Here is a 16,444-nt window from a genome sequence, read left to right as displayed (position 1 = left end):
CGCCCTCTCCTCACTGTGACCAACGAATGTATCTGTGTGTAATCATGTGACTTCATTTTTCTTGGGTGTCGTTCCTCACACACACACACGAATAAAAAAAACACAACTTTACGCAGTTCCACGGCTTCTTTCGATTGGTTTCCCATGTTGTATTGTGATAAGGATTACGTTTTTCTAGGTCTACTTTGAGGTATCTTATTGGTTAAGGTAACTGTCCTTTTCAAGGGTTGCCAGAATGGTTAGTGATAATTTGGGATCCTTGGGGCGTCCATACACTAAACCCTAATCCTAACCTTTACTATAAACTTTTAACATAACCCTTATTTTTTATTTTTTTTAACTAGGAAAGTATAGTTACCTAACCCTAATGTTAACCCTTACCTTGACCATTTGAAACCTAAACTACATGGGGGTATGGACGTCCCAAGGATTCTGGAGAGCACGGATGGGAGGGGGTACAGGTCAGTTGGTTGCCAAGGATTATACATGAATGCTGCAGTGTTGCTATTACTATTTTATCTGATGTGATTGCTTTGTTATCACTGTTTGCTATAACAATGTAGTGTGTGATTTACAAAATTATAGTGTATAATACTTCAGAGAATGCCAAGAGTTTGCAAAGCTGTCATCAAGGCAAAGGGTGGCTACTTTGAAGAATCTAAAATATATTTTGATTTGTTTAACACTTTTTTGGTTGCTACATGATTCCATATGTATTATTTCATAGTTTGATGTCTTCACTATTATTCTATAATATAGAAAATAATACAAATAAAGAAAAACCCTTGAATGAGTAGGTGAGTCAAAACGTTTGACTTGTACTGTATATAAGTGCTAAGTGTTACTAGTATTAGCATAGACAAATGTGTTTATTTTTGCAAGATGCCAATGACATTGTAGACCAGATGCTGTATCTTCAGACATATGCCAAACTAGATCTTGCCAGAAAGGCATTTCACTGTACTTGTGCACGTAACAGTGAAACTTGAAACTTGAAGCTTCTCTAAATGGTCTGATGCTGGAGTACTCATATTGGAGCTGACTAAACATGTCCATCACAACACAACAGGCTTTGGGGAGTTGGGGTTGTTACCAATGTTCAACTCATAATGACACAAGGTGAAGATTTGGATATTGGATGAAGTATATGGGGAGCCTTGATCCTACTGGCTGTTGTTGTTGTTGTCTCCTGCAGACGGTGTGGCTTCGTCCATCAGACTTGATAACTCAGAGCAGAGGTCGCTTTCCAGTTCGATTGGAATGCCCCCCCACCCGGCCAAAATATAGGCTGGGCTGTAAATCTGCCATCACTGTCATGGTGACAGAGATAGATGGCCACCTGTCGCCGTCTTGTAACAGGAAGCAGTGTAGTTTGAGGGGAAAAGAAAGGGATCAAATTAATCTCCTGGTTTCAATTAAATCAATGAAGCATAATGGTTATCAAACACATAGGCAGCAAGCCCAATTTGCATAGGCCCACCAAATCTGCTAATTATTTTACCCAAGATTCAACAGAACATCATTGTAGAAACACATAACATTCTACATCATGTAGAAACACAACTTTTGCTGGAGTTTATCTAATAAAATCTGTCCATGAAATGTGTGGGCTGCCAAAGGGATGAAACACAGACTCCAGATTGTGTCTTTTCAATATAAAGGAAATAATAACCGACCATGAAGTCATAGAATAGGCTTAGTTACATAAAGCTCAAGAGCGCTTAGATATTGGAGACATTGAGTTAGGTTATGTGTAATCCTAAAACATCCCCCAGAATACCAGGTCACTTGTCATACTGTACAGTTGTCATATCACATACCATACAATAGTACCACAGGGTATATTATCCATAAATCACTCTGATGAATGTTAATATGAAATACACAAAAAACATGAATCAGTCATTTATTGCAAAGGCTACAGACTCAACTCTATTATAGCTATAATCCTGCTCCAAAATAACAGACTGAAGTAGCCTATTCTGTGCTGTTACATTTACTGTGTACAGTTATATATTTTGCAAGCTATACATTTTTTGGGGGGGTAAAACATTTAGTCAGTTTTGTTTATTTGTGAGGCAACCTACATTTATGAAAGCTGCATTCAATTATAAACTGTATTGAGACATTCTAATAAGATAAATAATTCGAGTGATATTTTTTTTTAAATGCATGAAATTCTGTTTGACTGTCTGACAAACTATGCAAACCATGTATCCCATCACGCCTGTGACAGCGTTTGTCAACAACATTCAAATCAAGACACTCCAAAATGGCGGATCGTGAAGAGGGTAAGTGTCGCTCTCAAACCAAAAAACGACCTTTATGTTTCCATATTTGGTCCCATATTTCCATCTTAGATGTACGCTATAGAGCATTAAATCATATCCATATATGTCAAATATGTGGCAACCTACTCGCTAAAAAAACGATTAGGTCTACTCTTTCGGTCTCTGATCGCACTCACTCGGTATGTTTCAATGTATCAACGTCATAGATTATATCAAGATAAGTAGGAATGGCTACAGTTGCAACATTGTTACCACGTTATAACACCATGCAATTTGACGTTTTAGACTGCTATTTCCCCACATACGCGAATGGATTATTATGCCAAGATGTGCCTGTAAGAAATTAGACTCATAATCCTCTCCTTCCAACATGGTTTGACGGTACTTCATTTGTACTGTTGCCAATGGAATATGGCACAATCATCCAACACGTCTGACGGGGATATTAATACTTGTGAAACTGCCAATTGTTCGCCTCTTGTACATAAAGTGCTCTACTTTGTGTCTCCCGCCCCAAGACCCAGAGAATGAGGACACATATGAGGTGGTCGACCTGACACAATATGCTAGGCGTCAACAATGGTGGGGCTGCCTATTTGGTGGGAACAATTCGGGTCCTATGGCTGAGAAGTATTCGGTAGCCACACAAATAGCACTGGGTGGTGTGAGTGGCTGGTAAGTCCTGCAGGCCAAGGTAGCCTATGTTGATTATACAACGGAGCATCCTCAGGACTGTTCTTTATCATTTGATGTGTCTCTCTCATGGTGGTCAATGCTACTGTACTTTAATGCATGGTATGATCAAAATACAGGCTTCCTCTGTAGAGGAGTCTATTGCCCTGTTTAGTGTACTACATGCAGGATAGGGTTTAATTTGAGTTTTGCATTGTCTCTCGCTGCCAGGTGTGCGGGATATCTTTTCCAGAAGGTGGGGAAGATCGCAGCCACCGCTGTGGGTGGAGGATTCCTGTTGTTACAGGTGGGAACTCAACACAAGTTTTTAATGTACAGTATAAAAGTCTAAATTAGTTATTTCACATGCTGGTCACCCACTGCGAATAGAAGCTTGCTCTTTAGCTATACTTATTTTACATAGCATTTTTGCTTAGTTTTTTTAATAGTCCCTAAAATAAAAAATGTCTATTCTATTCTCCAGATAGCCAACCACAGTGGCTATGTGCAGGTGGACTGGAAGAGAGTGGAGAAGGATGTCAACAAAGCCAAGAGGCACCTGAAGAAGAAAGCCGACAGGGCTGTACCAGAGCTCAACTCTTTTATCGACCAGGTAGCCCTACACCCTGTTGTATTCGGCACATGTGACAAATAGCATTTGATTTGATTTGATTTGTGCATGACAAAACAGTGTGAATTGAACTACATTCATACTGACATAATACAAATGCTGACAAGGCTGCTAAGTCAAGGGATCAATTAACCATATGCATTCAGATTTGTTATTTGTCTTAAAAGGATATTGCACTTTTCTTACATTTTAATACTGTTATTTATCTCAATCTCTCCCAGTCCACAGAGTTTGTGAAGACAAACATTATCGTCACCAGTGGATTCTTTGGAGGCTTCTTGCTTGGGCTGGCATCCTAAGAACACATCAGGGGCCTGCAGTTTTATATAAGAATCACTTGAGAGGTCTGGCTGTGAAGTGAAATGCCCTTTTAAAAACGTGGTGGGAACAACATGAACAGATGCACAGCACAATATATCAAATTGAGCCAATTACACAACCCGCAAAAAAACGGTAATGTAGTTGTAAATACTCTGTAATGTGTACTTACTATGCTGTTTCACAATACCTACCTGTCTATCTACCATGTAATTGCATGGTTTTGGCACCACCTGATAGAAACTGGAATCAAGATATCCTGCTGCTCCACCATATCAACAAAACCGTGTTTCTAGCTAGGCTTTAGCCCCCAACTCAAGGCAATTGGGTACAACCCAAAAGCCAGTGGGTCCTGTGGGAAACGCTGGTCTACAAAACAGTTATTAATTAAAATGCGATAAGAGCACACAGGTGTTGCGACCCTGTAAATGGGATCCAGTGTTCCTGGCTCACTCTGATTCATATATTCATCATATGAAAGATAGAAACATACTCACTTCCAATGGCTTTGAGCTGCTGCTGGAGATGGACATATGTACATATGTAAAAAGAATAGGAAGATGCAAAACACTGCGATTGATGCTGTATTTATTCAGATCGACTGTGTGGTCTTCAGCAGAACTTCATGCATGTGTACAGTATATGTATAGTGTACTGTTGCACTTGTTACACATACACACCTAATTGGGCTGCAATGCGGGAACTTATTGATTACATTTGGGTCTAGTTCTTTCGAGTGTTTTCTGGTCAATATAGTCCTACTCCGCAAGTATACCCAAGTCATGCAGTGCACCATGTTTGCACAATATATGCCCTTTTCATTCATTTGTATGAGTGAATACTTCAATCACATTATATTTATTGATTTAGGATTACCATGACTATCTTTCTTTTGCCTTTACGAGCGGTGCAATATTTGCTTGGAGGTAATTTAGCCTCTTTTGTGTTTTCTCTTTCACAGGAAAGCAATTTACCTTTGTTATTGAATTACAATGCTGTTGTAGTTTGTGTATATATTCTTAATATAAAAGACCAAATGCAACCAACAATCATGGCTTTCTTTATTTCAAATGAAAGAATAGGCCTATGTCTGTGTCAAGTTTAGCTTTAAAAAACAGATTAAAAAAACATTGTATCACAGCGCCTCTACTATTTCTAAAAATCTAATTTACCTGTACTGTATATAAGAATATGAATATGTATGTATAGTGTGTAAATTCTATTTTGGTTGTCTCTTGGTGTCTCCTATATATAACTTATTTTTTATTTAGTGTAATGTATTTAATTTAAAATCTTATAATGTTCTTGTCTATTACTGTTCTGTACTTTGTCATGTATTTTAATGTTTTATGTGGACTACAGGAAGAGTGCAGTAGCTAATAGGGATCCCAATAAACTAAACTTCCTTCAGTACTTTGAGTTTAGGGCGCAGATCATTTCCTGCCCTCCAATTTGACTTAAATTACTTGAATGCGCAAGCATTTATCTTTCAAGTCATCGTTACTATGTCATTGAAATTGTATATTATTTCCAAATGTTGTTGCAATATTGCAAAAATGTTCCTGTGCGTTGTTACCATTTTCAGAGGAGAATGTTGCAAAAAAAAATCCAACTGAAACCCTAGACTCTGACGCTGCACCGTTGCCGGGCAACGGACGATAACCGGCACGCTCCATGGCAACTTAAAACTGGTGAAGAACGGAAGACGTTCTCACGAGGTGGACGAAGTATAAAGTGCATGTATATTCCAAATACTGCCTCTATTGCGCTGCCGAGGCTGCCTGGCAATTCTCTTATCAAAAACGTAAGGTTTTCTAGTGGATATATTTTACTTTATTTTGTTTATTGAATGACCACATATATACTCTATGCTTGGCGAATTGAAGCGAACGGAAAAAAACAGCTCACGCTAACGTTATATATCGACTAGCCTCGTCCACAGATTGTGCAAGTACTTTGCCTTATATAGCGCATTCCTGTTTGCTGCGAGGAAATTAGGGCAGCAATTTGCATGTTATGAATTCCTGCTTGTCTGACTGTATCCTCTTACCACAAACAAGAGCACCCAATGTGGGGCGCGAACCCACGACCCTGAGATTAAGAGTCTCATGCTCTACCGACTGCGTGTAAGATCTGTTTCTATCTGTTGGACAACGCCATACAGGTGGTAGATCCAGAATTCAAGAACAGTGGGACTAGGAGACAATTGAATGGCCGGGCCAAGCTTGCCAAACCAGGTATGGGCCTACTGTAATAACCAGCAAATCCGAGGAAAGTCTGAGAGACGGCCCAGCCAGCTCTGGACAATGGCAATCTTCTCTGGATCGGGGGCAACCCAATCTCCACTGAAAATGTGTCCCAGGATCTTGACCTGTTTGTGAAACAAAGTGCATTTGTCAGGGTGCAGTTTCAAGCAAAATTTATTCAGCCTTTCAAACACTATATCCAGGTCAAGTGTTTCAAAGTCTGCTAAATACACAATGAAGCTGTCATGGTAGACCAAAGGGGACTCTGCTACGAAGTTACCCAAACAGCTTTGCATTAGTCTTTTGAAGATTGCGGGGGCATTGCACGACCCAAAGGGCATGCGTTCAAACTAAAGGCCAAGCGGGGTTCATAAAGACATTTTCTCATGGTATTGGTCTGTCACTTCCAGCTGGCCAAATCTAGGGTGGATTAGTAACTGGCTTTTGTGAGTGTGTTCGGTGCTTCCTCAATTCTGGGCAACAGATGGGCAGCTTTTATGAGTTTACATTTTTAATTTTCTGATAATCAACACAAATTCAAAGTTCTCCGTCTCCGTTCTTCTTTCTGACTAAGACAGTTGGGCTTGTGCTTCCCTTACTAGTCCTGTTTTCTGCACGGTCCCTAAGAGACTATCAACCTCTTGGTACATGGTGGGAGGTATGGCCATCTATTGTGGTAGCATGGCAATATGACTGGAAAGGAATTTCGATTTTTCATCTTCACCCACACCTTTTATGTGGGTGTTGTGGAGGCCTGGGTCCGTGGCTGAGGGGTCAGCAGATGTGGGGCGGCAGGGTAGCCTAGTGGTTAGACTACTAACTGGAAAGTTGCAAGTTCAAACCCCCGAGCTGACAAGGTACAAATCTGTCATTCTGCCCCTGAACAGGCAGTTAACCCACTATTCCTAGGCCGTCATTGAAAATAAGAATTTGTTCTTAACTGACTTGCCTAGTTAAATAAAGGTAAACATTTTTTTAAAGTGTTGGAAAGAACTCATATTTAATCTGTGAATCAGAGAGAGATGTATCCCGTCATGATGTTACTGCCTATATTGGGTAGGGAGTCAGGGTTATTGAGTTCACTCCTTGAAATCACAATCCCTTTGTACTTCAACACAAGCTCTCCCACCTTTACATCTGCTAGTACATAGCCAACGTGAGGGATTTGTAACCCATTTGCTGCAGTCAGTGTCAGCCAGCCAAGGTCCTCCATGGAGCCAACATCCTGTTCTGGAATAAGTTGGTTAAAACAAGCCTCTATCATAAGGGTAACTTGGGACCCAGTGTCCATTTACAAAGAATTGTCCTCATACCTCACCCTGGTTCCTCAAAGCTTTTCCCAGATGGTTCAGCGGAGCTCTGCCATTTTCTCCTTCATCTCAGCCAGCGGTTCTCTTTTTAGCTCTTCTTTCCAAGAATAATGTTTGGGTTATTTGTAAGATCCCAAACCACTGCACAGGTTGGTTCATCTTCATATTGGCCACGCCCATCTTCCTCAAGGTACAGGGCCTCCTGGCGCAGCTGATGGAAGTTATGGTCGGGGTCATAGTTTCTGACCTTTCTCGCAGGCCCGAGGATGTACTGGTCATGTGTGTCTGTCTGCTTGGCAGTGGTCCTGTGGGTCTCAATTTTGAAAGCACTGCGCCAGCTCACGTAGGTGCAGGGCATATGAACGTGCAGACTCCTCAGGCTTCTCTCTCCAATCAAAAAACAGAGCACGTAAAGCACCAGTAGATATATCAAATATTGGAAAATTAGTTTAGGGGTAGCTCGTTCATCCTCTTCAAGAATTAAGATTTCTCTACAGGCCTCTCCTTCCAATGCACTCATGATGAAACCACATTGCTGAGCTTCCGACCACATTTGCGCGCAACATGGCTTGAATCTGATCTTTCCGGTCTTCATAGCGCACATCTGAGCCTTGGAATTTTGGCACCCATGGTGCTCCAATAAAAATGGTGCAGCCGTACCTTACACCCATGGGGCTTCTTCTGCAATTTCACTAATTGTTACGGTCCTGGGTTCCAAATACAGTAGTCACAATCCTGCCACTACACCACCCGATGGAGGTTTGGATACCAGAACTCTTAAACGTATAAGGTTGTCGTGAGCAGTTGGGAACCACACTAATCATAAAACACAAGGAGGCGTGATTTCAGCAAAAAGTATGAACATTTATTTTGAACACAAATAAATAGGTAAAAATGTAAGCCACCTACTAATGGGCTAAAGTGGAATTTCGTTCCACAAAAATAGAAAAGGTCAGTATAAGGGGTATAAGGGGTGGGGATCATGGTTTTCCTTCTGCTCTGTCCTCTCCACCTCCTCTGGGTTAGACCTGAGGAACAAAGAAATGTTGAGCAGCACAATGCCACACAATTGTCTTTGAGTATATATTTACAATAAACCACAGTCTATTCCTTAAAAACCAAAATCCGTTAAAAACCAAAATAACGTGATTCCTGTCCTGTGGAAATAAAAAAAACTGTGGACACCCCAGTCCGTGTTTACCATCAATGATGCCGCCAGAGCTCCACCCCCTTTCCAGTTTCTCCTGTTCATTTGTGATCCTTCCTCATCGGCGCCCTGAGACGTTTTGCCTCCATGCTGCTTCTGCAAGGGTTTAAATACAGGCTACAATATGCAGTGAACCAATGGGAATACATCTGAATTATTGTATCTGCATTCTCACAAGGGGATTGGTGTGCCAACAGGTCCATGAGTTCCTCTGCTTTCCTCCCGTTGTTAATCTCCAGTGAATATAGGCAATGCTCCAGTGAATCCACTTAGTGAAATCATACAATACACATGTAAAAAAAGAGTAAGAGCAAGCCATTTCCTGGTAGAATGCACAACATTTTCATTTGATTTCGTCATATCATGACAGAAGTGTAGTCAAGAGGAAAAGTGCCTCTTTCTCTTTGCTTGGATGTCTTCTCCCTCACTCCTTCCCTGACAGGTCTCTCGTCCACTCTGACAGGTCTCTCTCTCTCTATCACTCTCTCTCTCTTTCTCTCTCCCTCCCTCAATCTCTCCTTACCGCCCTCCCTTCCCTCACATAGCTCTCATCCAACCTGACAGGTGTGCAGTAATGGGGGTGGCAGGTAGCCTAGTGTTTAGAGTGTTGGATTAGTACCTGAAAGGTTGCAAGATCAATTCCCCGAACTGACAAGGTAAAAATCTGTCTTTCTACCCCTGGCAATTAACTCACTGTTCCTAGGCTGTCATTGTCAATAAGAATATGTTATTAACTGACTTGCCTAGTTAAATAAAGGTAAAAAAACAACAGCATTTAGCTGTCACTGTTCAGATACTAACTCAACATACAAAATGGCCACTGCTGGTTGTTTTCCTTATTTTTTTCTCCAGAGATTGTCATGCTGTTTGTTTCGGTTGCCTCTCTCTAAATGTCATCCTGAAAGGTTGCATCTGAACCTCCTAGCCAGTGGCACAAAAGGATTTTCCCCAGATAGAAAAGTAAGCCTGTCCCTCAAGACAAATTATAATGATTTGGTCTGTTTGTCTTCTTTCTCCCTGTTATGTTGCTTCCATTCCCAAGGACTAGGGGGCAAGAACCAGACACTTGTGGTGTGGTTTGTGTGTGGGGTTTTTAGCTTGGCACGTGTGTGTGTGTGTATAAGTGTGTGTGTGTGTTTTTAATTCTGACTCTTCTCCATCTGTGGGTTTTCTTCTCTGTTCTCTCCTGCAGCATGCTCCCATTCCCAAGCGTCAGCCCGGAGAGATCACAGACCGAAGGGTGCTCAACATGTTTGGTCCTATGGGCCAGGCAGGGTGCTACATCCTGGACCCCCTCAAAGTTAGGTGTTGCTAGGGAGATTTTACACAGTAACATTTTGAATGTGAAATAGAAAAGAAGCCTATAATTTGGTGACCTGTAAGGGATGTTGTAGAAACACAGTTCTGTTCTTTAGAGTGTACAGGGTCAGTTTGATCCATCATATTTTACTGTTGTATTCCTCTGTCTCTCTGTATCTCTTTCACTTTCTCTCTCTCTTTCTCTAGCTCCCCCTCGCTGCTCTCTCGCTAGCTTTCTCTCCTCTCCTCTCCTCTCCTCTCCTCTGTCAGATGGGTGAGGTCCATGAGAAGTTCTATAAGAAGGGGGACACTGGGAGGTGTGGTCAATGTGTGGGGGTGCAGGGTGGTCATCTGTGACTGTGACAACTTCAGCAAAGCATTCTACTGCTCCAAATACGGCGTTGGCGAGTCACACAATACACACACACACACACACAATACACACACACACACACACACGCCAACTTTGTTAATCTGTTTTATCCCATACCTCAGCCCATCGCCTGCAGTTCTGGTGTATCACCACTTGATGTCAGCATAAGTATAATAAAAACTTCACTGCATGGCTCTGGCAAACTCAAGTGCACCCATGTTTGTTGTTTTCAATGTCAAGTATTTCCATAATCTTAGATTGACCCCAAGATGCTCTCCACATCTGAATTTAGATTTTGTCATTCATATTTAGTGAAGGTTCGATTTGGGACCGGCTGGAGATTAGAATAACATAATTATGATAATTTTTACCATCAATGTGATAATAATTTTTTATGGAAATCTCTCCATTGCATCAAAACCATGCAACTCTTAGAATAATCACTGTCAATAAATCAAAATGTGTTTATATACTGTATATAACAACACCATATGTCACAAAATGTTTTACAGTAACCAAGCCTGGAACCTTGGGTGATAGAGCAGCGTTTACAGTAACCAGGTCTGGAACCTTGGGTGATAGAGCAGCGTTTACAGTAACCAGGCCTGGAACCTTGGGTGATAGAGCGGCGTTTGCAGTAATAAGGCCAGGAACCTTGGTGATAGAGCAGCGTTTACAGTAACCAGGCCTGGAACCTTGGGTGATAGAGCGGCATTTACAGTAACCAGGCCTGGAACCTTGGGTGATAGATTAGCGTTACAGTAACCAGGCCTGGAACCTTAGGTGATAGAGCGACGTTTACAGTAACCAGGCCTGGAACCTTTGGTGATAGAGCAACGTTTACAGTAACCAGGCCTGGAACCTTGGGTGATAGAGTGACGTTTACAGTAACCAGGCCTGGAACCTTGGGTGATAGAGCAGCGTTTACAGTAACCAGGCCTGGAACCTTGGGTGATAGAGCAGAGTTTACAGTAACCAGGTCTGGAACCTTGGGTGATAGAGCAGTGTTTACAGTAACCAGGCCTGGATCCTTGGGTGATAGAGCAGCATTTACAGTAACCAGGTCTGGAACCTTGGGTGATAGAGCGGCGTTTACAGTAACCAGGCCTGGAACCTTGGGTGATAGAGCAGTGTTTACAGTAACCAGGTCTGGAACCTTGGGTGATAGTGCAGCGTTTCCAGCACTGACATCATAGTAAACAAAGCTTTGACTCTCATGGTGATATCAGCAGTTCAAGCCCACTGTGTGAACATAGTCTTACCCGTAGTTGGAGTCCTGGAGGCTGTGGAATTCCAGATGTCATTTAGAACATTTTCCAACACCAAAGCAGCAGCTCCAGGCCTGTCAGTCTCCTGTCCCTGACTGACAGTAGATACCCCACCTCCACCTGATGATTTGCCACTGTGAGCGAGAAGCTTTGAAAGTAATCCGCTATCATCATGATTCATGCGCTTGTTTTTTCCGGTAACATGTCCGCCGTATTGCACCATCCAAATGGGGCTCACATTTCTGTAGACGGGAGGGTTTAGGAGAGGTTGGGTTTGACCAGTCTGCAGTAATCTAACTCTTGTCTGTGGGTGTGTGTTGGTCACTCCACCCCATTCTGCTTCCCCTCCTAGGTGTCTTGGCAAGGTTAAACTGTCTATTAGTCACAGACTATCCCAGGGGCCCCCCAATGATGGAGAGGCCTGATGGGGACATCAGGGGGTCAAATGTTGTCTAGGTTATTGTCTGAGGCTCAGGTCTGTTAGGGATGGATCACCTAACCCACTGTTGCCTTCTCTCTCCATCTCTACTACTTTCTCCTCTCTCTTCCTTCAAACGTTTTGTCTCTCTCTCTCCCTATCATTCTACCTATCGATCTCTCTCTATTTCTTTCTGTTATATCTCTCTCTGCCCCTCTCTCAGAGGACTTCAGTCAAGTAAAGTACAAGGCTCCCCTGCCCCTGAGCCCTCCTGGCCTGTACCTTCCTACAATGGTTTTGTCTCTGAGTAGGACTCTCTGTGCTCCTGCCAGGGCCTGCTGACATTCAGGTAGGAAATGCTGGACTGATTCCCTAAGAAAACATTCAGGTAGGAAATGCGTGAGTGAGTGAGTGTGAGTGTGAGTGTGTGTGTGTGTGTGTGTGTGTGTGTGTGTGTGTGCGTGTGTGTGGCTCCTGACATGCTGGTCTGTGGTTCCAATGCTTCACTCACACTGCTGGAACTAATGGCTGGGGATCTGGGGCCATTGTCCAGCTGATTGTTGGCAGGCCGTGTCGCTGCCTGTGTGTGTGGTTCTGTCTGTTTGGGTTTGGAGTTTGAGTAGCAGCCATTAGTTCCAGCAGTGTGAGTGAAGCATTGGAACCAGAAGATCCCCACAGACCAGCATGTCAGGAGCCACACACACACACACACACACACACACACACACACACACACAGTAGATTGTAGCATGTAGGAAATGTCTAGCCACGCCACAGGGTAAATCAGCTTGTTTATGTGGCCATGTGGTTACCCTGGGTTCGTTTCAGATTTGTCTCAAATGTCCTCCTCCTCCTTATCCAATGCTGCTGTAATGAAGATGGTATGTCATAATGTCAAGGACTGGCTCCAGACTCCTCAACAACACACGGAAAACAGCTGTGTCCTCACACAAAAACGTGCACGCAAGTCTTGCATCTCCTCTTTCAAGCTTGGCATCAATGATGATTTCTCATCTGTGCTCGTCTGGTCTCCCTTGTCTAATCTCTGCGCTCGTCTGGCCGGGAGAGAGATGGAGGGAAAGGGGGAGAGTGAGGGAGGAGGGAAAGGTGGATAGGGAAAGTGGGATGGAGAGAAAGAGGGAGTGAAAGGGGGGAGAGAGATAGGGGGAGGGAATGGAGAGAGAAAAAGAGGGAATGGAGAGGGGAGAGAGATAGGGAAGGGAACTGAGAGAGGGGGTGGAGGGCGAGGGGGGAGGGAAAGGGGAGAGAGAGATACTCTGTTCACAAACAGAGCCTGTAGAGCCCCGGGACAGCATTGGAAAGCATCAACAGAGAGAACACAGTGGCAGAATACCTAACCACGGTGACTGACCCAAACTTAAGAAAAGTTTTGACTATGTACAGACTCAATGAGCAAGACTCTCAGGCTATGTGCCCACAACTCACAAAATGAGGTGGAATCCAAGCTGCACTTTCTAACCTCTTGCCAAATGTATGACCATAGAGACGCGTACACTACATGACCAAAGGTATGTGGACACCTGCTGGTCGAACATCTCATTACAAAATTATGGGCATTAATATGGTGTTGGTCCCTCCTTTGCTGCTTTAACAGCCTCAAATCCTCTGGAAAGGCTTTCCACTAGATGTTGGAATAATGCTGCGGGGCCTTGCTTTCATTCAGCCACAAGAGCATTCGTGAGGTCGGGCGATTAGGCCTGGCTCGCAGTCAGTGTTCCAATTAATTCCAAAGGTGTTCGATGGGGTTGAGTGTGCAAGCCACTCATGTTCTTCCACAACAATCTCGACAAACATGCTGTAATGCTGAAACAGTAAAGGGCCTTCCACAAACTACTACCACAAAGTTGGAAACACAGAATGGTCTAGAATGTCATTATATGCTGTAGCGTTAAGATTTCCCTTCACTGGAACTAAGGGGCCTAGTCCGAACCATGAAAAACAGCCCCAGACCATGATTCATCCTCTACCAAACTTTACAATTGGCATTATGCATTGGGGCAGGTAGCGTTCTCCTGGCATCCGCCAAATCCAGATTTGTTCGTCAGACTGCCAGATGGTGAAGCGTGATTCATCACTCCAGAGAACGCGTTTTCACTGCTCCAGAGTCCAATGGCGGCAAGCTTTACACCACTCCAGCCGACGCTTGGCTGCTCGGCCATGGAAACGCATTTCATGAAGCTCCCGATTAACAGTTATTGTGCTGACATTGCTTCCAGAGGCAGTTTGGAACTCTCTAGTGAGTGTTGCAACCGAGGACAGGCGATTTTTATGCTCTGCTGGCGCTACTCTGCCTTTCTAAACCAGCTACACGGACCCACCAGAGAGTAACAATGGCTGCCGTGACTTTGCATCATCACGTCCTCACGTCTCTGTCTCACAGTGATGACATCAGAAGAGTTGCTTGATTCTGCTTGTGGACTTGCTTTGGGTTGTTTGCCCCATCATCCAGGCTCTGTTATTTTCCTGATTGTCCGCTTCTGCTGATGCCTGGCATCTACAGTACCTATGTCTTCCTGGGACTCCTGTTTGAACATATTTTTTCAGTTTTGATTTAGTTTTGTTACCACTAACATTGCATTTTTTTAATGCAAAAGCTTGCATTTAATCTGCATCTATTTAAATTCAGGGATGTTACTAGTGTGACAATTATTTAATTTAGGACTTCTAACCCACTGGGCACACACTAGTTGAATCAAAGTTGTTTCCACGCCATTTCAATGAAATTACATTGAACCAATGTAGAATAGATGTTGAATTGACATCTGTGCCCAGTGGGAACCTTTATTTAACCAAACAAGTCAACTGTCATCCTCAATGAGGGACTTGTCCAGTACTATATTGTGTGTTGCCTTGAGCCCTTTGTTCTGCTATTGTTGAATTGAATCAACTTAATTGATTGTCCACAGTGGACTGTAGGTGAAGAACATTAACTACTCTGTCCTCCTGGAAGATATGTTCGGCAGTGTCCAGACCAACATCGACCCAACACTCTAACCGACCCAACACAGGCAACACGGAGACAAAGATATGGAGAAGAAAACCGCCAGATAGATCATCAGCCTATGAAATCAATCACCTCACTGCTCGCTGTATATATTATCCTCTTTCAATAAAAGACATGGATTATGGCCTCCCTGGTGGCGCAGCGCTCTAAGGCACTGCATCGTAGTGCTAGTGGTGTCACTACAGGCCTGGGTTTGATCCCGGGCTGTATCATAACCGGCCGTGATCTGGAGTCCCATAGGGTGGCACACAATTGTCCCAGTGTTGTCTGGGTTAGGGTAGGGGGAATAGTCATTGTCGTGCCCTCTTCACGGCTGTCTTGGTGTGTTTGGATCCTGTGGACACCAAGGAACTTGAAGCTCTCGACTCGCTCCACTACAGCCCCGCCAATGTTAATGGGGGCCTGTTCGGCCCTCCTTTTCCTGTCGTCCACAATCAGCTACTTTGTCTTGCTCATGTTGAGGGAGAGGCTGTTGTCCTGGCACCACACTGCCAGGTCTCTGACGTCCTCCGTATAGGCTGTCACATCGTTGTCGGTGATCAGGCCTATCACTGTTGTGTTGTCAGCAAACTTAATGATGGTGTTGGAGTCGTGCTTGGCCACACAGTCATGGGTGAACAGGGAGTACAGGAGGGGACTGAGCACGCACCCCTGAGGGGCACCCGTGTTGAGTATCAGCGTGGTATATGTGTTGTTGCCTACCCTTACCAGCTGGGGGCGGCCCGACAGGAAGTCCAGGATTCAGTTGCAGAGGGAGGTGTTTAGTCCCAGGGTCCTTAGCTTAGTGATGAGCTTTGTGGGCGCTATGGTGTTGAACGTTGAGCTGTAATCAATGAACAGCATTCTCACATAGGTGTTCCTTTTGTCCAGGTGTGAAAGGACAGTGTGTAGTGCAATTGAGATCGCATACTCTGTGGATCTGTTGGGGTGGTATGCAAATTGGAGTGGGTCTATGGATGACGGTGTTGATGTGAGCCATGACCAGCCTTTCAAAGCACTTCATGGCTACTGACGTGAGTGCTACAGGGCGGTAGTCATTTTGGAAGGTTACCTTCACTTTCTTGGGCACAGGGACTATGGTGGTCTGCTTGGAACATGTAGTTATTACAGCCTCGGTCAGGGAGAGGTTGAAAATGTCAGTGAATACACTTCCCAGTTGGTTATAAAAGGCATTTAGCCTGTCTGGTAGCTTGTCTGGGCAGCTCGCGGCTGTGTTTGCCTTTGTAGTCCGTAATAGTTTGCAAGCCCTGCCACATCTGATGAGCGTCAGAGCCGGTGTAGTATCATTCAATCTTAGTCCTGTATTGACGTTTTTCCTGTTTGATGGTTCGTCTGAGGGTATAGCGGGATTTCTTATAAGTGTCCGGATTAGTGTCCTGCTCCCTA

At 43.7% G+C, this 16,444-nt stretch overlaps 1 protein-coding gene across 1 annotated transcript; it reads left to right on the top strand.

The window, feature by feature from the left end:
- The first annotated feature begins 115 nt into the window (after positions 1–115).
- LOC139405491 (FUN14 domain-containing protein 1-like) lies at positions 116–4,450 on the top strand. Its single transcript, XM_071147848.1, has 5 exons — positions 116–2,291; positions 2,810–2,966; positions 3,195–3,270; positions 3,448–3,576; positions 3,816–4,450. Exons 1-5 carry the CDS (start codon positions 2,273–2,275, stop codon positions 3,891–3,893), a joined length of 459 nt encoding a protein of 152 aa, XP_071003949.1. The 5' UTR covers positions 116–2,272; the 3' UTR covers positions 3,894–4,450.
- Positions 4,451–16,444: the final 11,994 nt, after the last annotated feature.

The sequence above is a fragment of the Oncorhynchus clarkii genome, chromosome 3 (genome assembly GCF_045791955.1).
Source record: "Oncorhynchus clarkii lewisi isolate Uvic-CL-2024 chromosome 3, UVic_Ocla_1.0, whole genome shotgun sequence".
Lineage (NCBI taxonomy): Eukaryota > Metazoa > Chordata > Actinopteri > Salmoniformes > Salmonidae > Oncorhynchus > Oncorhynchus clarkii.
Note: the sequence above shows the minus strand (reverse complement) of the source record. Positions and strands in the feature narration are given on the sequence as shown.